The sequence below is a fragment of the Bombus vosnesenskii genome, unplaced genomic scaffold (genome assembly GCF_011952255.1).
Source record: "Bombus vosnesenskii isolate JDL3184/JDL3185 unplaced genomic scaffold, Bvos_JDL3184-5_v1.1 scf7180000013265, whole genome shotgun sequence".
Taxonomy (NCBI): domain Eukaryota; kingdom Metazoa; phylum Arthropoda; class Insecta; order Hymenoptera; family Apidae; genus Bombus; species Bombus vosnesenskii.
In genome coordinates, this window is record NW_022882925.1 from 3,206,490 (window position 1) to 3,229,295 (window position 22,806).

The 22,806-nt window shown below is 34.7% G+C and overlaps 3 protein-coding genes across 8 annotated transcripts; 2 read left to right on the forward strand and 1 right to left on the reverse strand.

The window, feature by feature from the left end:
- The first annotated feature begins 3 nt into the window (after positions 1-3).
- On the forward strand, positions 4-5,038 carry LOC117243359. Of its 2 annotated transcripts, XM_033510770.1 has the most exons (5): positions 4-60; positions 327-560; positions 2,333-2,574; positions 2,800-3,183; positions 3,876-5,038. In XM_033510770.1, exons 3-5 carry the CDS (start codon positions 2,335-2,337, stop codon positions 4,629-4,631), a joined length of 1,380 nt encoding a protein of 459 aa, XP_033366661.1. In that variant the 5' UTR covers positions 4-60; positions 327-560; positions 2,333-2,334; the 3' UTR covers positions 4,632-5,038. The 2 variants fall into 2 exon arrangements, with proteins under 2 accessions (XP_033366661.1, XP_033366662.1); XM_033510771.1 differs by lacking the exon at positions 4-60 and having other exon boundaries at positions 248-560.
- A 2,640-nt stretch (positions 5,039-7,678) lies between these two features.
- On the forward strand, positions 7,679-14,923 carry LOC117243331 (RING finger protein 207-like). Of its 5 annotated transcripts, none has more exons than XM_033510703.1 (9): positions 7,679-7,900; positions 8,915-9,163; positions 9,333-9,575; positions 10,232-10,380; positions 10,462-11,240; positions 11,624-11,968; positions 12,048-12,330; positions 12,402-12,791; positions 13,492-14,923. In XM_033510703.1, the coding sequence occupies exons 3-9, from the start codon at positions 9,358-9,360 to the stop codon at positions 14,067-14,069; spliced, it is 2,742 nt and encodes a 913-aa protein (XP_033366594.1). In that variant the 5' UTR covers positions 7,679-7,900; positions 8,915-9,163; positions 9,333-9,357; the 3' UTR covers positions 14,070-14,923. The 5 variants fall into 5 exon arrangements, with proteins under 5 accessions (XP_033366594.1, XP_033366596.1, XP_033366597.1 ...); XM_033510706.1 differs by lacking the exon at positions 7,679-7,900 and having other exon boundaries at positions 8,936-9,163; positions 13,492-13,763; positions 13,845-14,923; XM_033510705.1 differs by lacking the exon at positions 7,679-7,900 and having other exon boundaries at positions 8,935-9,163; positions 13,495-14,923.
- A 342-nt stretch (positions 14,924-15,265) lies between these two features.
- LOC117243351 (poly(A) RNA polymerase, mitochondrial) lies at positions 15,266-19,297 on the reverse strand. Its single transcript, XM_033510750.1, has 7 exons — positions 19,087-19,297; positions 18,479-18,660; positions 18,142-18,369; positions 17,839-18,057; positions 17,260-17,468; positions 16,950-17,170; positions 15,266-16,878 (listed from the first exon to the last, which is right to left on the reverse strand). The coding sequence occupies exons 1-7, from the start codon at positions 19,211-19,213 to the stop codon at positions 16,397-16,399; spliced, it is 1,668 nt and encodes a 555-aa protein (XP_033366641.1). The 5' UTR covers positions 19,214-19,297; the 3' UTR covers positions 15,266-16,396.
- Positions 19,298-22,806: the final 3,509 nt, after the last annotated feature.

The following is a 22,806-nucleotide window of genomic DNA, read 5'->3' on the forward strand; positions in this document are numbered from 1 at the left end:
TCACTTGAAGTGTGAAACATGAAATACAATCCGAAATTATTTTTATACTCTTGTATTAATGTAAGTTTGATATCTATAATCAGAATACGATATTAGACAATATCAAATCGTAGATTTAAAAAATTGTAAGTTCAATTTTTAAAGAATTTGAGTAACATTTCAATTTAATTATATGTATATGTTAATATTTTTATTTATTATTATTATTATTATTAACATATGAATTTGTTTATATTATATTAAAGCGTGTAAATGCTTATTTATTTAAAGATTACCATGCCATAATTACCGATTCATTTGTGAATTATGAAATCGTTAATTTACAGAATAAATCTCACGCGATGCTGCGATCAAGCTCGTTGCTTTCGAGTGTATTCCACGCACCAGCGGAAGAAGAAAGAAAGAAAGACTTAAGAGTAGGAGTTGCCTCGCGTATCTAGCCACTTTCATTGTTATTCGATCTGCCTTACACCAAAGGTGCAAGCTGAGTACTCCCATCTTCTGAAGGAATAATCAGAAAATTTGTACGAAATTTTTCGTCATTTAATATCGAGTTTTCAGTAAGTACATACGTATATGTATAAATTTTAATTCATACTTTTCACTACTTTGACATGCACTATTTTAGCTGCTACTTTTCGCTGGTAATAATCAAAGTATATACTTTCTTTCTTTTTTTGCTTTATATTAGAGAGAAAATCTTTGCACTTTCCCTTACACTTTACTTTACTCTTACTCGATGTCATTTGATATTTATCGGTATATAATTTTTACAGAAATAATTAATAATTATTGTTAATTAAAACAATAATATTATATATTAATTACAGATAATAAAAATTACATTTGTCGTTGTATACTTTAACAATTTTATCTGACATAAAGAATTTATCTGAGAACAAATCTGAATGAAAATAATTGTCCAAGTTTGTTCTATTTTTTTTGTACTGAATCTTTCTCTCTCTTTTTCTGGAACTGATCATTCATATAGATAATTAGAATTTACATTAATAATATTCTCTAAAGTGGATTCTTCAAAGTTTTGTCAAAGAAATATACGGCTTATGGCACAGGAACTAAGGTAGAAAAGATGATACTACGAAGATATGAATACTCCTTGGCAAAAAAATTGCAAAATCGACATTAGAGTGCCGGTTAACGGAGCGCGAAAGCACCAGCAGATGAAATCAACATCGAATCGCGCATTAGCATACAAAAATAGTGGTGCTGGCCTTATTCACCTTGCCAACCAAGATTCATACGTTCCGTCTAAACAATAAGATTTCGTACTTGAGATCCCGTAAAAAGGTTGCGTGTACCCGAATGAAACACTACGCCTACGTACACTACAGCGTTTCAGTATCGGTCAATTAGGAAATTGAGAAACTCGTGTTGCATCTGTGCTGGGAAATCGTATTGTTTTTCGTGTTATAACATCGTCCACCATTTAACAACTTGCAAGACTGAAGCCAACGTGTTTTGTACGAAACGCTAAATAGCATTGATTTTGTGTAAGATTTCTCAATTGGAACTTGGCAAAAGTGAACATTGCATTTTTATGGATTAGAAATATCGCAAATATTGCTTTATTTTGTAGTATTTTTAAAAATTGGACATTACACAGAAGCGTTTGATAGTATTAAATTTGTGTAAGATTTTTCAGTTGCAAGTTTTGTGAAACTTGTATTTTCACGAATTGATAACATTTTACAAAATTTCGTAGATTTTTTTTTTATTTTATGGTACTTCTTTTTAACTAGATATTAAGGAAAAGATTAGAATATATTCTAGCGTTTTGGAATATCAGTGCGACTAATTCGATAGTTACTCGGAAGAATTAATAATAATCGGTGAATACAATAGAGGCAGTTCGCGTCCAAATTGTGCTTCCTGGTTTCACTCGATTGTCGCTGAAATAGACGGAAGGAAGACGCATTCATGCTCTGTTTCAGCGGCTCGAATTCACTGAGTTTCTACAGGATATACCTACTGAGATATTTTAATGATGCCACCACACGTAGATGCGCCTTCTTGCCTTTTTATGAGCCTTGAAAGTGTCATTGCAGTTGTCTTTATCACAGAAACATAGAAAGGACAATGACCTGGCTACTTTTCTCCTCGTTTAAATGCTAGATTCTTATCAATTTTTCCCTTGAGTATTTTATGTTGTGGCAATCTGCAGATCTTTTTCTTCTTATTGCTATTTACGGCTGCAGTCTTATCATGTTGAAATTGAAACGTATGCAGTGACATTTATGTGATTATGTGTAATTGCATAAATGTTCAAAATTATTTTATAACCATGCTACTTCACTTCTTCTGTTGTTTACAGAGATGGTGTCAGCCTTTAAGGTATCAGTGATCTTGCTACTGGCATATTCATCGATCAGTTCTGCTCGTTCGAACATCGGCAATTGGGAAGCCTGCGGTGGAAGATTGGAACGTGCCCTAGATGCACTTCACAAAGACTCGAGTAGAAGGAAAGGACTTGAAGAGGAGGAAGCGGGAATGTTTTATCAACAAGAACTCCGTTCTGTACCACTTGAGATGTCAGTCTCCCGGATTGCTGTTAAAGTAATATTTATTACGTGAATTGCACTCAAATTTACATCAAAGATAGGAGTTTAAAACAAGTCTCGGATGGAAGATCGAATTTTTTCTTTAATAAATTATACACACAGAATAGTTGTCCGTTGAGATTTGTCAAAAGCTTTAAGAGGGAAACTTATATTTAAACTTGATTATTAAAAAAGAATTCTAAACGTTAATTCCTTTTTAACATAGTTCTCTGCTGTTTAGTTGCCACAAGGTGCTAGAAACACCGGAAATCCATGGGCCAGGGTCGAAAAATGTATTTACGAGCCTGGCAACAATTCTCTGCAGACTCGGGTGATGTTTAATGATTTATCCGTCTCTGGGATAGTTTCGTTAATGCCGCGGGATCATCAGCCACCTATACCGGCTGAATCTTGTACGATGACTCTAAGATTGAGACGAGCAGGTGTTGACTTTTTAACAAGTCCAATCGCTCGTGGTAGAGGACAGATGCGCATAAGAACGGAGTCCAGCTTCTTAGAGCCCAGATTTGCTTCTATCTACGCTTACGGTTGTCGCCCTACGCGTTTAGACAAGCAAATTAAAAGACAAGACAAGTGGCCTCCATTTTATCCACCTCGAGACGAGGTAATTCGTTTATTTCGCTTCTAATAAGTAGACTGCGGATATTGATGTATTTATGGGAAACTTAAAGGTGCAAAAATATAGAGATTACATATAACACGTAACAACATATTGTTGCTTAGGTTCCATTTCTTTAATCTTTTTCGTAAAACTATGACTTTGCGTAAATATCTGTAGTCTATAGTAGCTCAAAAAGACACGCGAACACTTATAGAAATCTTTTCTGAATATATTATTTATGTTATAGGAAAAAGTTTGAAATTTCATTAGCAACAAACTTTACCAATATAATCATAAAAGTGGTGCCTCGTTTCACAGATATAATGACAGAATGAAATTTTATAATATATTAAAAATATACATACAATATATCCATAAAAGTTTTCTATGATACAGTGGCTACAAAAATTATGGGTACATTCTTTTATTTTCCACTGGAGCGTTTTTATCAAGTTCTACATTTCATCTTCGTAATATCCAAGTCCTGTATTTATACGAAAGTACTACCAAATGATACAGAATCTAATATACTCTGGGCCTATTAATTAACCCTTTAGCATATAAATGCTATAATAAATACAATGATATGTAAATACTTTTTATAGCCATTGTAAGTGCTCAGGTATTGATAAGTTATCCTCTAACTGACTTTTAATTTCTGCTGTATCAAGAATAAAACATTTAATCTTCTGCAGTATGGACTTCTGCCCCTAACATTGCACGATGATTACGAAGCAGCGGAACCACGTCAATTGGTGGGTGTTTCAAAAGAAGTAGATATCGTTATACCAAACGAAACTCGTCAGTCTCGTATCGTAAGCGCGCCTCTTACGAAATTAGGAATATGGAGAAAAAACATTTGGCTGACTAAATCTCTGCCAAGAGAAAAGCGAGCCCTGGTCGAATCTGACGTTGTCGTAAGTTCCTCGAGCGTTCGCCGCTTTCCAGGATCTTTCGAAAGTGGTCAGGAAGCCAGCAGTCATCCCATAAAGATATTACGATCTACGGAGACAATTACTCCTGAAGATTTTGCAACAGCATTGACCAGTAAACGGTCAAAAACCAACGAAACTGGCAATTGCACCGAACAACATCAAACGAGGCAAAGCAACTTGAACAATATAACGAAGATTCTTCCGAAAAATTTAGACGACAATAACGAATCAAAGGCGAACGTTAAAAGAGAAGATAGCTATCACATAAGTGAGAACGACGCGCCGAAAGAAACCAGACATTTGTATATCGATGAAACGTTGGATAATATTTTCCCAATTGACTTAGAAAACGATAGCAGAAATTGGCAGTCGAAAGAACACGTCGCCAGAGAAATGGAAGATGTGTTTTTACGCGGTGCCAGCCAGGCTTTGACCAGATACATAGAGAAACAGCTACATCCTGCTATTAAAGAGACACTTATGATTTCCATGGGATATACTATCAGTTACGGATAACACGTTCTTTCTTTGATCGATTAGTACCAATTTGTTGTAAATTCAATTTTTAGGAAATTTGTATAGGTATTGTAGGAATACGAGGAAAAAATCAGTATCGTCGTTGTAATAACGTTAATTTCTAGTCTTTAATACTGATGTCTAGAAAAGTGAAATGATAAATATTTTATTAAAAAACTCTTTGTTTTTAAATAAATCAAGTTGGAACGTTCGCTTTTTATGGTTAATACATGCATTTAGGATCAATTGCAAATGACAAATTATCGTAACTGTCCTTGATCCTTATTGGTCCTTCGTTTCTTTCTCTACGATTCTGGAAGTTAATTTAAATCTCAATTTCGTAACGAGATGTATTATTAACCAGAATATAAAATAGCAAGGCAAGAATGGATAAAACATTTGTCGCTTTGTAGTTTAATTTCGTTTTGTTCGATAGAACCTATTTTATCTAATAATAAATTGGTAGTTGCCTATATAAATATTGCATAAATTTATAGTTTAATTAATCTGATAAATATTGTGATTTATTTCAATTATTAATAATACAGAGAAAATGGGCCTGAAAAATGAACTAAATTAAACAAATTTCCTTAATTAATTGAAACTAGATTTAAGAATAGGTCGATTTATTACTTTACTACTGCATATCAGCTTTTCAAGGCAAATCTTAATATTTTCGAATACGATATATGTCATAGCATATCTTTTACATAATAAAAATAAGAAACACTATATTATATTTTATGTTATTACATAAAATATCTTAGCATAGGTAGCATAGGTAGTACATATCTTAGCATTTTTTATTTCTTTTTTCTTTGTAGACCTTTGTTAATATTATATAAATATCCATATTGCAAAAAAGTTAAGACTAATTATCAATTATATTGGCATAACCAATCGGCAATCTGTTTCTATCGGCACTCCTATTGTTTGCTTTGTCGTACACTATTACCCTCCTTATCTGCGATCAAGGCATGTGCTGCCATGTATTATATAGCGAAGGAACTGAAAGGTAGATGACACCCCATGGCTTGTTCAACCCATGTTTCAGATCAAGTAGGTTAAGTTCTGTCTACAGATATGCCACGTCCCGCCATTTATTACATATCGAAGGAATTATAACTTAGGTCGTTTTTGGATAGATGGTATCACATGGTTTATCCAACACACAGATCATGTAGCTCCATTTTTGTGTTCGGACATACCACATTTTGAGATCTATCCATAAATGCTCCAAGTTACAGTTCCTTCACTACCTAACAGTTGGCTGTACATGACGAACGCAGACAGGAAGGGGATAGCGTGCGACAAGAACAAACGATAGGAGTGGCGATAGAAAGACACCGTCACAGTATTCGATAAAGACAGAGGGTAGGATTGATAATAGATGCAGAGGGGCTGATGTGTCACATGACAAATATAGACGATACGACTATAATTAAGATGGAAGACGGAGGCTGTTTGCTTAATTTATATAGATTTTTGTGAATGTTTCTGAAAATTTGTCCTATTTCTAAATATTTTGTGTTAGTTATAAACATTTACTTGTTTATTCCCACTTTGAATGTTCATTTACATTTAATATGTAAACAAAAATATATTTCAAAATTTTTGTACGTTCCCTTTTTCTAATTTGTGAAGATAGCGAGGATGAGAGCTTAGAGTGACGACAGTTAAGGGCGAATGATAAAACAGGAGGATCCTCTTTGTGATATTGATTTCTTCAATGAAATTGTGAGAACATATAGTAATTTACATCAAATTTAGTTTTATAATATAATGTAACATATTACCCATAAGCTATGCTATATTAAATGGTATAATACTTTTAAATGTATATAATATTGTAGATGTATTGTTTATATGGTTTATAATGACGCGTATATTATGTATGTGACAAAATATTATATACACGTAGGCAATGTAATAGAAATAATATAATATAAAATTTACATTTATTTTACTTAAAACTATGTCATGCTTGAATGCAGTGTTCACGGATTGAAAGAACTCATAGGATCCTGTCGTTTCTTGAATTTTCCAATGATTCTTGTGATTTTCCAATATTTTACGGCCGAAGTGGAAGGTTTGGTGCCTTAGTGTATGCATTTATAGACAGTGTAACCTCCAGACAAGTACTTGTTTTAAAATGAACAAGTGACATTCGAGCCTAATAGGATCTAGGATAACAGAATCGGTGAAACGATTAGTCAAAGAAACGATTAGTCATGCTCAATCCAATTAACCATTCACAATCGAATCGTAAATTATAATCTGTATAAAATATAATTTGTAAGTTGTTTACAAAATATTGTTAATATCCGGTGTAAAGAACGCGCGTTTGCCGACGCGTTTGCGCGCCCAATTTTTGGACCGGTGCAGACGAGCGGTTTGCGTTAATTCGTCAATAGTTTTTACACGAAATTACCTTTCCGATCAGTTGTATCATAATACAGTTGGAATACAATAGAGTACTTCACGCGTAAAATGTCTTGTCCTATACACCCTATTTGTAATGTCATAAGAACCGCTACTATACTAAATCGATAACGTCGCATGCGATTCGAAAATATTATAAGGGTAGAATGACCTCCAAAACGAAAATGCATTGAATGTCACGTCTATTTTGTACCTCGTCTGTGGCACTAGTGTGGACAAGGACAGATAGAGAAATTAGTTCGCCTTTTCACCGCTATGTTGCGATAGTATTTCATAAATCTCACAATAATTTCATGAAAACGAGATTACCATAACGATGAAAAAAGATATCGTGATATCACTAAAAATATATTTTTCTCAAATGCATAATCATTATCGGACATCGTTCGTCAAACTGTATTTGAATAATCGCAATCTGTCGTGATATACATAATGAGGATCGAATGATTCTCTTATTATTACTGTATATGAATCTTTCAGAAGTCAGATTGATCAACTCTGTATTTTGTTGATTTCCTATTTCCATTACATAAGTAATCAATGTTTAATTCTCAAAAAATAAATATTCAAACAATACTCAAAATACTACAATACTAACAATATTCAAAATATCATACTCGTTGTAATACTTAGCGAATGAAACAAATCTCTACTTAGATTACACTTCATTAGTTGTTTTAGTAGACTAATCGTTACTTTTCTGTGCCTTTCCACTTATACAGTTGATCAATGTGGTTTCTGAAGGGCTCATATATCAATGTGTATGTAGGTCCCTGCAGAAGTGTAGAAAACGAATGATGGCGGTGCTGAGGGGTGAGAACGTCGAGGTGCTGCTTTCGCCCATATAGATCTAGCCTACAAATGTATACAGTATTTGACTCTGGTCATGGGTTAAGATTTCATTTAACTAGTTACAGAAAATCTCAAGTATCGTTTTTCTTGATAGAAGACAAATGAGATACGAATACCCACACATATTTTTTACATATTTGTTTATTTTACATATATGTCTAAAACCAAAGGCATGGAATCAGTTTAAGGAACTAGTGGGGATAGCGATGGCCAGTTAACAAAGCAAAATCCCGGCCAGTTAACGCAGCACTATTTTATTGCCATATGCAACCCTAGCTGTTACTTATAAGTGAAGATGAATATGGTACTCATCTTTGCTCATGGGCAGAAGATATTACTCTGAAGTTCTGGGACACGCGAAAAATGCCGTTTATTACAAGTTTTGCTATTTACAACTTTTACAGTATCTTACATCATTTATCGTGTCTCACGATTACCGCGTGTTTGAAAATGTTAGAATTTTGCAGATGATAACGAAACTTGTAATTATTTATTATTTACAGGTTGTAAATTTCGAGCGATTATTATGAATTATTATTCAGAGAGTTAAAATTCTCTGTTCTTATATACATATCTATTTTAGTATGTATTACGTGCAAAGAAAGTTTTCAAGTGTTTCCAATATGTAAATAAGATTTTGAACTATACGTAGACAATTTTTTCAAATTTTCAAATATATATCTTATAGAAACAATAAAATTATTTGAAAATTTGTAGAAAAAGGGGTCAAATACCCATTATCAGTGGGCGTACATTCGTGCATCACTACTCACGTATCCATTATATGCAAAGATAGCTCTTAAAAATGTTCAATGCTTAAATAAGATTCTACATAAACAAATTTTTCAAATTTTCAAACATATTCCTTATAGAAACAATAAAATTATTTGAAAATTTGTAGGAGAAAGGGTCAAATATCCATTGTGAGTGCATGCACGTATGTGCATCACTACTCCTGCACACTTACATCATAGTTACCTTGTGTGCAGGCCGGTGCACCCTTACCACGTAGCAGCGCGTGCAGCAGCAGCAGCAGCAGCAGCAGCAGCAGCCCGTCCTCTTTTCTACGTGTACGTATCATCCTTAGTGGAGGGGGTGAGATTGGTGCCATTTCAGTGACGTCAGAGTCGATCGTCAGGCGCAAACTGGGGGTTTGCGCCCACCATACTACGTCAGAATGACGAGCCGATAAACTACCTATCAGGTTTTTCTGCGGCGGGCGGGCCAACGGTCTTAGGGTAAACATTCCTTCTTTTTATTATTTTAAGTAGTTGCACGTTGTATTTCATTTGATTTTATTAAATAGTGATTTAATTTTGATAGTGAAGTAACCGTAAAGAAAGAAAAAAATGAAGGAGGGTGCTGAGGTGGTGGTCGGTGAAGCACGTTCTGGATTCTGGTTTCCAGGTGGCCACCGTTGGTTTGGCCGACGATGGCGAACTCGGCGGGGACGACGGTCGACGGCATCGACGTCGGCGAGAATGACGGTACGACAGGTGTGACCGGTGGCGGGCCTAGGAATCCTCTCATCTGCGGTGTCTGTCATGACTATTACAACGAGCCTTGTCTGCTGTCCTGCTTTCACACCTTTTGTGCCCGCTGCATCCGTGGCCCTCATCTTGAGGGAAAAGTCTCCTGTCCCATCTGCGGGTAGATAACAACGACTGTTATTGCATGGCGTCCTTAGGGTGGGTGACGATCCCAGGTCTGGGTTAGGTTCGGCTACTATGTGCATGTTATTACATTTCCTATTAGTTCTACTGTCTCTGTGTAAATTTTGTGTCTTAACATAGTGACAAAATTTGTTATGTCTTTGTCAGTTCCTTCTCCACGATGATCTTTTGCTTCGTACACTTTTGTTTCAATAATCTTGGGTTTAAAGAATGAAATTTCCTAATTGTTTTGATGTTTGTGGCATAGAATGTATAGGTGCGATAAGTTTTGCTTAACTTCATTGAGATATATATGAAATAAAACCCATATAGCTAAAGTTATTTTTATTGTTTGTATAAGTTGTAAATTATGTTTGTTTTGCAAGTACTTGTTTAGACATATTTCTTTATTGTAAAGTGTATGTGTTTCTGATTTATCGTTCAGAATGGAATTCTATAGATTCATCTTATTGTAATTGTTTATTCTGTTGTAATGGTTCTTTGAAATCCTTTTCTCTTCATATATGACTTCTCTGAGAATTTTTCTATAGTTTATGATAATATTCTTTTGCAAGAGTTGAAGTATTTTTCATATTATTCTTTACACTTTCTATTGCCTGTTACCACAAATTTACAATACATTACTGCTCATAGGCAACAGACACAGTTGAAAGATGGAGCACAACAACCACCGCCTGATCAGCTGATACGTCAGCTAGTTGAGTTGGCAAACTCTGAGAATCCACCTTGTGCCAACTGTGATAAACGGGACAAGTCTACTATGTTTTTTTGTACAACATGTGGTAAGTAGCAAACAATAATAAATGTAACCCCAATCATCCTACTATCTTATCCTTGAAACTTAAAACTATTTTTGAATATAGGACAAGCTTTGTGTACACACTGCAGGGAGAATACCCATCGTGCGAAGATGTTCTCTACACACGAGGTGTTACATATGAGCAAATGCACCAAGGATACACAACGTCGTTGCCCGACCCACGGAGAACAATACATAATGTATAGTCAAAGTGCCAAGTGCATGCTCTGCGCTACTTGTTTTCGCGATACCCCTGCGGATGCGAGGCTTCACTGCGTTGATATTGAAAGTGCCTGGCAACAGGCTTCGAAGAAGATGGAACGAGCTGTTAATTCCATTTGTGAGCTGCAAGCTGGCGTGCGAGACGGAGTGTTGGCTTTAAAATCACAATTGGATGAACTACGACATAGTTTGGATTCCGAAAAAAGGACATTGAATTCTTTCTGTCAGGGAATGCAGGAAGCCATAACGAAGACGCATGGAAGTACTCTGACAGAATTGCAGCGACAGTTTGAAACGAAGGAAAGGATGGTTCGAAGCCAATTGCTTTCATTAGGTAGTGCACTTCCTGTGCTGCAGATGCATTTAATGCTATGCACTGCCTTTACTAGCGGCGCGACGAAATATCAATTTCTCGAGCTAGCCCATCCGATGTTGGAACGACTAAGTCGAGTCGCACAATTAGGATATCCATCGAGGCCGCCTCTATTGACTGCACATCTGAAGACTAATTATAAGAATGAATTTGCTCGCGCACTGCAACCGTACGTCGGTCAATCCCAGAAGGAATCATTATATGACCAAACTCACACGACGGCTCAACAGGATCCGCCAGTGATTCAGGTACTTAGATACATTTAGCCTGGCCACCTCTCGATTACGAATTCCATCTTTACGTTCATATTACAAGTTTCTTTTTCATTGCATTTCTCGCGCACACTTCTGTGTAAGTATTTTTGTTTACAGGATTTTACTCGATATATGATGTGGCTTGTACTTAATCGTATGGTGGTAGTTAGTAGCCAGATTAGAATACAGTCATTCTTGTAGCAAATTGACTGTTCTCGGCAGACGTGAAAACGTTTCGTTTCTTGTTAGTTTCTTAGCCGATGATGTGGTAGTCAGTATCAGACAGTTTATTCAGACCCGTATATATCTATATACATGTCTGACGTTCTGGGAAGAAATGGCTCAGAGTTTACGTGAGATATTTCTTTTCCAAGCAGAGCAGCAAGTCTGCTCAGAGGATTCCAACCAAGAGCGGGACAGACGGTGGACCGTTTTCCAGCCACTGTCGAACATTTGATAGTCAGCTGAAGGAATTGAATCAGCAATTGCTCACTGTGAAGGAACGTTTAGAAGAATTACATCGTGATGTGGCAGTTCTGAGAAGAGCTAATACACCTCCGTTGGGCATACGTTACGAACAGGTGGCGAGGGATTGTCGGGTACTAGAGCAACAATTAGAGCATTATCAGATGGAACTAGAACGTCTTAGAAACGTGTTCGATACACTTTGGGATGAACAGTTATGTAGAATTCACATAGAAAAAGAAATATTCCATTCTCAGGTATTATTTAGATTTTATTATTGGCAAAGCTTGAACGTCTTGCAGATATGTTGATTAATGAATTCCTTTGTTCATTCAGATGAACGATATCCTATCGTTAAGAAGTCAGGTAAAACAATTGCAGAATCTTGCTCAACAATTAGAACCATATATAAAATCTTTCGCAACCGGAGTTAGTGCTGGTGAAGTAAGCATGATAGCCTCTGATGCAGCCAGTAATCAGCATTTGCAGGCGTTACTGGATCACTTGGCACGTTTACAAATGCAGGAACCACCGCAACCGCAAACCCAAGCCCCGACCAAGGATCATCGACATTCGCGTACTACTGCAACTAGTGCAGATAACGCGCTTTACATGAAAGGTATCTACTCTTAATTTCAATATACTCCAATTTCAAGATTATCACGTGATCCACGTGAATTTTTTATTTAGAAACGAAGGAGGTACCAACACGTTGCCGTACTCCTTCCGCTGATGTCGAAGCTATCTTGGATTCGAGTGGAAACATTATTGTCTATGGAACGGCCAAATCAACGGACTCGAAAAAAGGAATGTTTTGCCAATTGATTGAAAAAGCTATAAGTAAAGAAGATCGTAAGAAATCGCCGGGAAGAGAGGAAAGTCGTGATCGCAGTCAGAGCCGACGACCGAGGAAGTCTCCCGACAGTACGAAGCCTAAAACACCGCCTGGTCACTGGTCTGCCAGCAAAGTACGATCTTTGTATCGATCTCTGAAGGGTGGCAGTGGAGATAATTCTGCCGAGGGACTCGATCAACCAGAAAGGTGCACGGATTCCCAGCAACCACAGTCGCATACGACTGGTAAGAATAGATCTGTGAGGATTGTATGCACGAGTAAATAATGTTGCTAGAAAGAATTTGATGCTATAAATTTGACGATAGTTCAGAGGATTATGTAGATAGCATTTATGATCGATGTAAATAAAATCCTGATGAATGTACACGAGAATTATTGTACTATCGCGCCCAATTCAGGAACGAGTGCGGCAAAGTATCGCTTTCATTCAAAGTTATGCCGGCTAATTAATTAAGGTATAAGTTGATGCACAGAGTGGCTCGCTTCGGAGCAAACGTACTGACAAGTGATGCGGTTATTACATACTGTTCCACTTAAAACAATGTAATGGGTATTAATGGATGATGGACGATATTTCCATCTTTCTTCCAAGTTATACAGTTCGAGTATTCTTTTCATTCGGTGCACATCATGAAAATTTTAATTAAACCAATGTCTATGTAAATGCACGGTTCAATTCAATTCATCACTCAATTACCTATCTCTCATGCCAAATTCTTCAAATTCTTCTACATCATAGAACAAACATTTCACATCAAACATCGTTTAAAAACCATATATCTTAGCTACATTGTTTCTTTTAATTTTACAACATCGGTTCTCCGAAACATTAATATAACTAATTTCTCAAAGAAGGATGCATGAAGCGACATATTTGATTTTATCATCCTAGTTCATTCATTTAAATCATTCACATACTTCTAACAGGGGAAGAAGGAGAATATCAACGAATTTCGGAGGCGTCTAGCACGGGAGAGGTGAAGAAGCGAGTTCAGGCTCAGGTACACGCGGTTCCCGACGAGCAATCGATTCCTGCAGGCAAGGGAACCAAAGTGTATCCAGCTAGTGACTCGGAGGATGTGTTCTACGCGGATGAGAAGGCCTCGACGGAGGTGAGGAGACGTCGACGTGCGAGCTGTGACAGCCTAAGTACCACCGGCTCGGGAAGCAGGCGATCGAGTATTGTCGATGGGACGGTAGGTCAATCCGCGCAGGATCCCAGGAAAACAATGGTTCTTTTGATCGGGCCTACACCGAAGTCGTCGTCTCTGGTGCAGAAGCAGCGTTCCTGGGAAACATTCCCTCGGCCAAAAAGCAAACGCAGTGTAACGGCCAGCGAGGGGGCAGCCTCATCTCTTAGCCAGCTGAAGAAAACGGACAGTTTCGAGGGGCACGAGGAAACCGTGAGAACACTGGTGGCGGCCGTGCAGGAGACAAGGTCACACCTGCTTCATCGTCATGTGCATCATCATCGTCATCATCGAAAGAGCAAGACAAATTAAAATGATTCAAAGGAAGCCACGGTGAAGGTTTCAAAGAAGCTTTCTTTCAAGAGGTATCCGGCCCGGATGGCCAAAGTGCGGAAGTAGATGTTAAGTAGAAAGAAAATTATATCGAAATAAAAGTATTTACTAGGCTGTTCTGAGTAGTTAGGCTGCGTTTGGCTATCCGGGAAGGAATCGATACCCTCCAAAATAATGCCTAGCATACATCGGGGAAAGTATTATAGAAGGACTGTACTTTTTCAACCGATAACATATTGTTATTGGTAGAAAAAAAATAATACATTGTTACGCAAAATGGTACTACGAGGATTTTTTTCCAAGTATTTTGAGCGTTTTATTAGAGGTATTATAATAAACATAAAGGGCATTTCGTGTGATGTATATAATACCACAGACGAAGATGATCTTACGAATTAGGAATCGTTTATCGCTATAAACTGCTATTGATTAAAGCACCTTCGACAAGTGCATGTTTTTACTTTTACGAGACATTGTAAATTTTTCGAATGTTTTATTTCTCGGTCTGGACCAAGAAGTGTTTTCAACGTTTATATAATCATCTTATATAATTGATCGAGTAATTTCTACTCCCATGTATGTCTAGTCAGAGTTGTTTCAGGGTCAACCAGCCTTCAACGTAGAGCAGTCTTCAATTTTTTATCGAACAGCGTTTTGATTGCACTTTGAAGCGCCGAAGGTCATAATATTGCTGCCAATAGTCAAATAATACGTAAAAAAAGTATACATATTACATATACGTATATAAAAGAGAAAAAAGAAATTAATAAATGATACTCTTACTGTTGATGCAATCCTTACATGGTGCATAAACATTCAGAGGCTCAAAATAGGATTATAGGAATACGTCGATAAACTATATGTGGGTATTATGATTTAATTACTACTACTACTTACTACTACTACTACTACTGCTACTACTGCTACTACTATTACTACTACCACCACTACTACCACTACTACCACTACTCCTACTCCTACTATGAAAAAGTATAAGAAGGAAATAAGCAAGAAAGAGGAGAAGAAGAAGAAGGAGAGTGGAAATGAAGGAAATAATTTCCCATACTGCTCAAATCATGTGTTTTCTTTAATTTGAAATTAGAATTGGATTAAGAAGAATGGATTTTGTAAAGTGAACAATTGAAATTGAATCGTGAAAAAAAAGGAAGAATTAGAATTTATATATAACAAATTCAAATTTTATATATAACAAATACAATGTACACTCAATCCCTATAATTGAACGACGAACGAATCATCGATTGTGCATGGAAAATCGAAGTGACTGCATTTTGTCCTGATAAGAAAAGACAGCCTAATTATAACTGTACTTGTAATTTGCCAAACACACGAGGATCCATCGTCTGCAATTGTACTTCAATTATATAGGAGTATAATTGCGATAAATGTTTTTACAATTACATACACGTGTCAAATATTGAAGTGATTGTTTCATTAGAAATACACAATACTCAGCTTCCACGAAAAACGAAGGTTCCTCGTGAAAGTTAAATACAATCGTTAAAAAATTAAGAAGATATCACGGTCTTCGTACAGATCATGAGTTATTATAGTAAGTGTACACGATTAATTATGTATGAAAAATATCGAATTGCTGATAATATAGAGAAATACACAAGTTATGAAGTATAAAAATCGTTTAATTATCGATAGATATTTCCATTATTCGATGCAAACAATTTACTAACATGATTTTACGTATTCTTTTATTTTTTTTTCCTACTAGAGTTCAAGTCCTACAATTTTGTATGTGCAGTTTATATTACTATAACAAGCTATTTATACAATTATTTTTTGTAGAACTGGTGCAACACGTTTTTCCAACACAGTTTGCTTTATATTTCTAAATTTTAATAAGATTTAAGAAAAAGATATGGGGTATAATAAAAGATATCAAAATGAAGACGTTATACTCGTTATATTCGATAAAATCTATCTGTTTTATACATATGGTATTATAACATTAGTATTTAGATTGTAATCTGAATTATGTCATTTTTATCTTAATAAAGTATATAACGCACAATTTATTAGCTATGATAGTATATAGAAGTAAATTTACATTTTTCATTTCTTTTTTAATTATCAAAGTTTCTCTATCAAATACTTATTCTATTTTTCATACATCTACTTAAATTTAAGAATAAATACATGATGATGATTCTTGCATTATCCATCTCCTAATTTCAAAATTTTTAATATCAAAATTATATTTACAGGACAGGTGAAGTTTAGGAAAATCAGTTACAAATAAATTAATTTGAAATGAAATGTCATATTTATTATTATTTTATTATATTCCCTTGTATTTTTGCCAAACTATTAATATTGGTTACAGTTGGCAAAAGCTTTTCCTCTAGTCCTATTTGTGTTTTTTGATCGTTAAATCCACAATTAGTTTTTTTTGTTTTTGCTTCTAAATTAATTAGTTTCAAAATAACGTCTTTTTCAGCTGAATTTAACATTGTATTAAATGCTTTTTGAAAGCAATCTACTAAACGTATTAGTCCACATGAGGTAACGTTTTTACTGACATTTAATGTTGAATTAAATGGATTATAAATATAAAGAGGCGAGAAATCATTTTTCGGTTTGTATCTTCCATCTCTTATACAAATTGCTTGCGTTTTAAAATCGAAAATACTATAATATTCAAAAAAATTAAATAAAAGATTGTGCAAATCTTCATCATTGGTACGCTTTATGGATGTTTTCCAACTTGTAATCCAATTAAAATTAGGATCTTTGCTGTTACTCTTACTGAGTTCTGTAAACAGAGAAATAAAAAGTACAATACAATAAATGAATATAAAGAATTTTTTTAATGTTCATACTTACCTACAAAGCACCTTATGGTGTTCACAGATGGTAATATATCTTTCGTTTGTAAATAAAATATAATTAACAAAGTAAGGGAAAAATTTGTTATCCAGTGACCTGGCTGGTCCTTTGTCAAATTCATAACTCTTGCCCACTTACGAATGGTGCAAACAAGTGGCTTAATGCGCCAATCCAATTGTCCATATATATATAACAACTCAGACATGTGTAATGCAATCCTGTACAAATAATTTCAAAAACTATTGTAATACCCCAAAAAGATGAAAAATATATATATATTTTTATATAATAAATATTTATTACATACAGGTTTGTGCTACTAAGATCACATTTCATATTTGTATATAAGTTATAAAATTTAATTATAGGAACCCGAGCTTCAAGAATCTTTCTTATATCACTGATTCCAGGAATACACATTTTCATTACTGTACCTACTGCTTCTAAGAATTCTTTTTGTTCATTTCTTTCTGCAAGAGGGATATTTTGTGTCATAAACAAGAACTTCCTCCAGTTCTGAAAACAAAGCAATTTTTTTATCAAAGGTATACAAAACTGATAACATAATTATACAGGGTGGTTGGTAACTGATGGTACAAGCGGAAAGGGGGTGATTCTACGCGAAAAAAGAAGTCGAAAATATAGAATAAAAATTTTGCGTTTGAGGCTTAGTTTTTGAGAAAATCGACTTTGAATTTTCGCTCGGTACGCGTACGGTACGTTATAACGGATTTCACTGTAGATCATTGTCTCGATGGAAAAATTAAAAAAAAATTTTTATTCTATATTTTCAACTTCTTTTTTTGCGTAAAATCACCCCCTTTCCGCTTGTACCACCAGTTACCAACTACCCTGTATATACGTCAAAATACTTCTTCATACTTACAATTTCTTTATTACTGTTCTCAATAGTTTTACATAGTAAATCAAGATCACATCCTATTTGACCAAATCCATTAACAGAGGATCCAAATGGTACCACACATATATTGGGAAATAACCTAGATAAGTAATATGAAATCTCATTAGCAGTATAAAATCTCAGTCTTATGTCTAGATCTGTAATTTTTAAACAATTGTATAGGGCTATCATTTGATCTGACACCTAAAACATTAAAACATTTTCTATTATTATATGTAGTTTATAATCATAAAATTAAATTTATAGTTTAATATGTTAATACATTACAGAATCTACTTGTCCCAGTAATTTGTCAATTTTATTTGGCGTTGGAGCTTTAAAGTTGGAATATATACTAATATTATTTTCTGATTTATTTGGATAGATTTTCTTCCGTGGTTTAAATGAAAATAATGGTGTCACACTTTGAGCACATTCTACATCTGTTTTAAAGACAGCTATATCTCTGAGGTGTTGCACATCTTCAATTGATTGTAATTCCATTAATACAAAATTCTATAAATAATTATGCTACATTGAAATTATATATAAAGTTCATTAAATTGTATATTATAATGTTTAAATAAAGATCTATGAAATAAAAATTTCAGATGTCTACACTTACGTTATTATTCACTGTGTAATAAGGAAAAATGTTTACAACAGTTACATAATATTTACAAAACTTTTCAAAATCACTAATATGTTTCATATCAGATAGCCTTACTAAAATACATTTTTGTGCTTCATCCTGCCTGAATTTAAGCATTTGATCAAATGGTATATAATTTGTATGTTTATCTGCACCTACAAAATATATTTCTCACTTCATACTGCTTTAAATACTGATATTTACTGAACAATATACATATAACAATGCTGATAACACTTGTTATGTTAGTTAACTAAAGGAGATTAGTTATATTATATGTGTTAAGTTATTTATAGTCTTTTATTAAATATTAGATATTTATCAATTATATTATATTATACAAATGAATGTTAAGGCTTGAATTAGTAAGATAATCTTTAATAAATGAAATAAGAAACGAATAAAACAATAACTAAATTATAATGAAGGAAAAGAACCAATTGATATAGAGTTGAAGGCATATTTAAGAAAAAAAAAAACAGGAGAGAAAATAATACGATCATTGAAAGTTATGATCTTGCGAGTAAGGTTATGACACTAGAAATACAATTTTTTATAAAATTATCTTTCTGAAAGCATACCAACTTGATTGGAATATCTCATAACATTGTGTTCCGTTACAAATCTCTTTATATTTGTCGTACATTTACAATATAATGTATTTAATACAAAACCAAAATTACTATTAATACGATGAACTAACGCCATTTTTAGGCTCTATATTAGCACAAAATCGTTGCCAAACACGTGGTGATTATTCCATTGACTAACAAGAACAAGATAGATGTGATATTAAATGGGACTTCGTGTCTCAGTTTCTGAAATACCAATTTGGAGAAAAATCAGTGTTTCTTATGTCTTCTGCGATTTGCTACGATGAACATAGGAATTAATATTTAACTCATCATCGAAAACGAGGAACCCAATATATCCATGCATATATACATATATGTATATAAACAAGAATTTAACAAGCTTAAAGCCCCGTGCACACGTGCATATGTGAGGCTGTAAGAAATGCCTATTATAAGTCAATTAAAAATGAATATCATCAATATATTCGATGGATTTAGCTTTTTCAAACCACACGCAACGTCCCACACCACGCAAACCACACGTCAATCTGTCAATGACTATGTTATGTATGCAGCCGGTAACTTATCATGTGCATAGTAAATGAGAAAACAATATAGACTGTCCAGATCACACCATAAGAAGGAGATAGCTACACAAAGTGACCCATTTTACGTTTCTAAATACATTTTCAAAAAACGTTCGTAAGCCAGGATTATTTCATTTGTGCGCATCTTTGAATTTTGAATTCGAACGTATAATGATAATCGAATGTAGGTAAGGATGAGAAAGTATAGATATGCGAGGATAAGGAAGATAGACTGGCAAACTGGAGATCTCATATGAAATTATGTATACACATACAATATACATATCATGTACAATTTTAATTTTGATTATTATTAATGATTTATTATAATTGATTGTTCTAAAACTGTTCTTGAACGTATGCAAAAATATTAGTGCTGTTAATTCAACTTGACTATTTTGTTATATTATTACGACTAATTTTTTTCAATTACGTCATACAATCATGCATACTAGATATACTGTTTCTTTAGCATGAGCCAAATCTGACATAAAGATTACGATCTGATATCGAATAAAAGGAATTCGCAACAGACTTGGGAATGTCATCAAAAATTTATTGAACAGGGTTATATGTACCGATAGAATACGTAATATGTAGCTTTGTTTTTTATTCAAACTGTATATAAAAAAAGATAACCATAAATCTGTCTACTTTATAAAGCTTTTGAGTATAAGTACCATACTAACATTTTTTTAGGATAAATACTATGGTGCTACTTTTGAACTCCAAACTTTCAGTAAATCTACAGATGCTTCAAATACACGTTCTAAAAATTTATGCAAATCTTACGAAGAAAAGATTAATGAATCTTATGTAAAATTAAATATTGATTCCAAAAATGTTTGATATTAAGTGAATAATTTCCTCGCTAAGGTTTCAGAATAAGTATATAACACTAATAGAGAAGGCAGCAAGTTTAAAAGAACTTAAATTCAAGGAGATAAACTCAAGCAATCAGTTGTGATCAATTATGCAATTGCGATTCCCTGACTTGCTCATTCAGTTGCTTTTCTCACGCCAAGATAAACCGCCTTACAGACAATCGGCTTGACAGTTTGCCATTGGCGAGATCGATTGCCAAGATTTCTAAAAAAAAAAATCACTTTCACCCCGCTTGCGTTTCTAGCTGAGTCTGTCTGTACTTTTTCTTGTTTTTATGTGAAATACTGCACCAACGTGCAATGATTCTTTCATTGGCCTCTCGAATCCTATTGAACTCCTCTTAACTCAATAAACAGCTTCTCTTGGCACGAGTGTAATGAGAAGCAAGGCCATTCGCAGAAACTGTAACCAGTTTCGATATTTTCGCATCTCTATCTAATATCTACGCGGTTAATAAGAATCATATATCCGTAGAAATAATATGACGATCACACGAAGGATATGACCAAGAAAAACATGACAAGTATAGTTTTATTGATTTTCTGATTCCAATGTCATTTTATGATTAAACAGAAAACTCTTAAGATAATATGATCGAAAATGCAGATAACCTTCCAAATCTAAAGATGTAAATCTTTCAAAGATAAGAGTCTCGAGCTTTTTAAAAATAGTTGATAGATCGGCCAAATTTTGAGAGAGCCAAAGGTGTAATTATTTAAGACAAATGATATTTTAATATCTTCAATGTTGTAATATCGTGACGAGCAATATTTTGCAAATTTTTATCAAAGAACATACGTTTAGTGCCAAATTTTGAAACTACTTTCCTGTAGAAATATAGGAAAATAAAGAAATAGGAAAAATAGGAATAGGTAGCTTATCGTGTTCTTCCTCTGTAGTTCTTGTCGTTTCTTCAGTTAAATTACCATAGATCCTTCCTTCGACGAAAGTAAACGTTTGTCATCATGGAAATATTGATGAGTGTTCATGGAAGAAATTCACACGAAAAATACCTATCGTTTGCATCCGCGAATCTCAATTAATTCCAAGAACTTTGTTATGTCACGAACGCTGCACATCGACGATTCCCAAATAGATAAATCGTTTTATATTCGTTCGTAGGCAGTTTTCGCCATTTACGAGACAGACTTTCTCGTTACGATTTCTGAGCGACAAGTGGCGATTCAATTACGACAAGCATTTCATGGTACGTGTTTTTAGCCACCTAGCAGAAAGAGATCGGAGAAGAAATAGGTTAATTGTCTTCAAAATACGCGGCCAGTCATTACGCTCTTCTGGACAAGACTAAATAAATTGGGTGTTGCTAGAGCGATTCGTTTCTCCGCTCTTCTCCGTTATTATTCACACTTTTTCTACGTTTTCGCCGAAAACAGCACGCTGGCATTAACGCCCGTCCCGATACGATCGCCAACATCCTAAACGAGAGAAATTCCAACTGGTAATTTATACCCTCTTCCTTAATGAAAGTTCGGTCTATTCTCTTTTCATCTGGAATAAGAGATTGCGGAGCACAGTTATACGAATTTCTCTAAGCATTGGTTCATCTGCTGGAATCCTTTTTTCTTCCTCTTCCATTTGCCCGCTAAATTTCGATGGTCACGCAACGGATCAATTCTAAGATCATTTTTCATCGTATGCTTTTTATTAAAATTAAGGGTTTCATCGAACCACCACATGAATCTCATAGACTGAAATAACCTGTGAATCCGATTCGAAATCTCATCTCGGGGCATTAGTGGCAAGAGCAAACGATAATTACGCAATTTGCGTGTCGAGGAAAGTAAGTACATAGGTAGCTGGTATCGTGGATCGACTTATAAGACGCAACAGCAAGAATTCTCCTTGCGGCTAAGATCTTACTTTCAGTTGTTCGATGACAGAACGTAAGGCGTCCCGTGTAGCTCTTCGTTTGCACGCAACATTGAAAATTCCAACGGATTTTTTTACGACTTTACGACTTCGTTTCGATCGTTTTCGTACCCGTTGCACTCGTAAAATTTCTTCTATCTCTCACGAAAGTTATTCGAAAGTGCACAACGCGACGCGTCCCAAGGGGCAGAAAACTTTAACCTAAAAATCGTGAAAGTTTTCTCGCGAAATCGGCGCGATTCGTCAGGTTGGTAACGAGATCCACGTTGCCGAATAGATTCGCTTCTTCGTCGAGTTACGATTCAAACCAACTTTTCTTTTTTATCGCGGCACGTACAGGGACCCGTTTAACTCGATCGTTCCG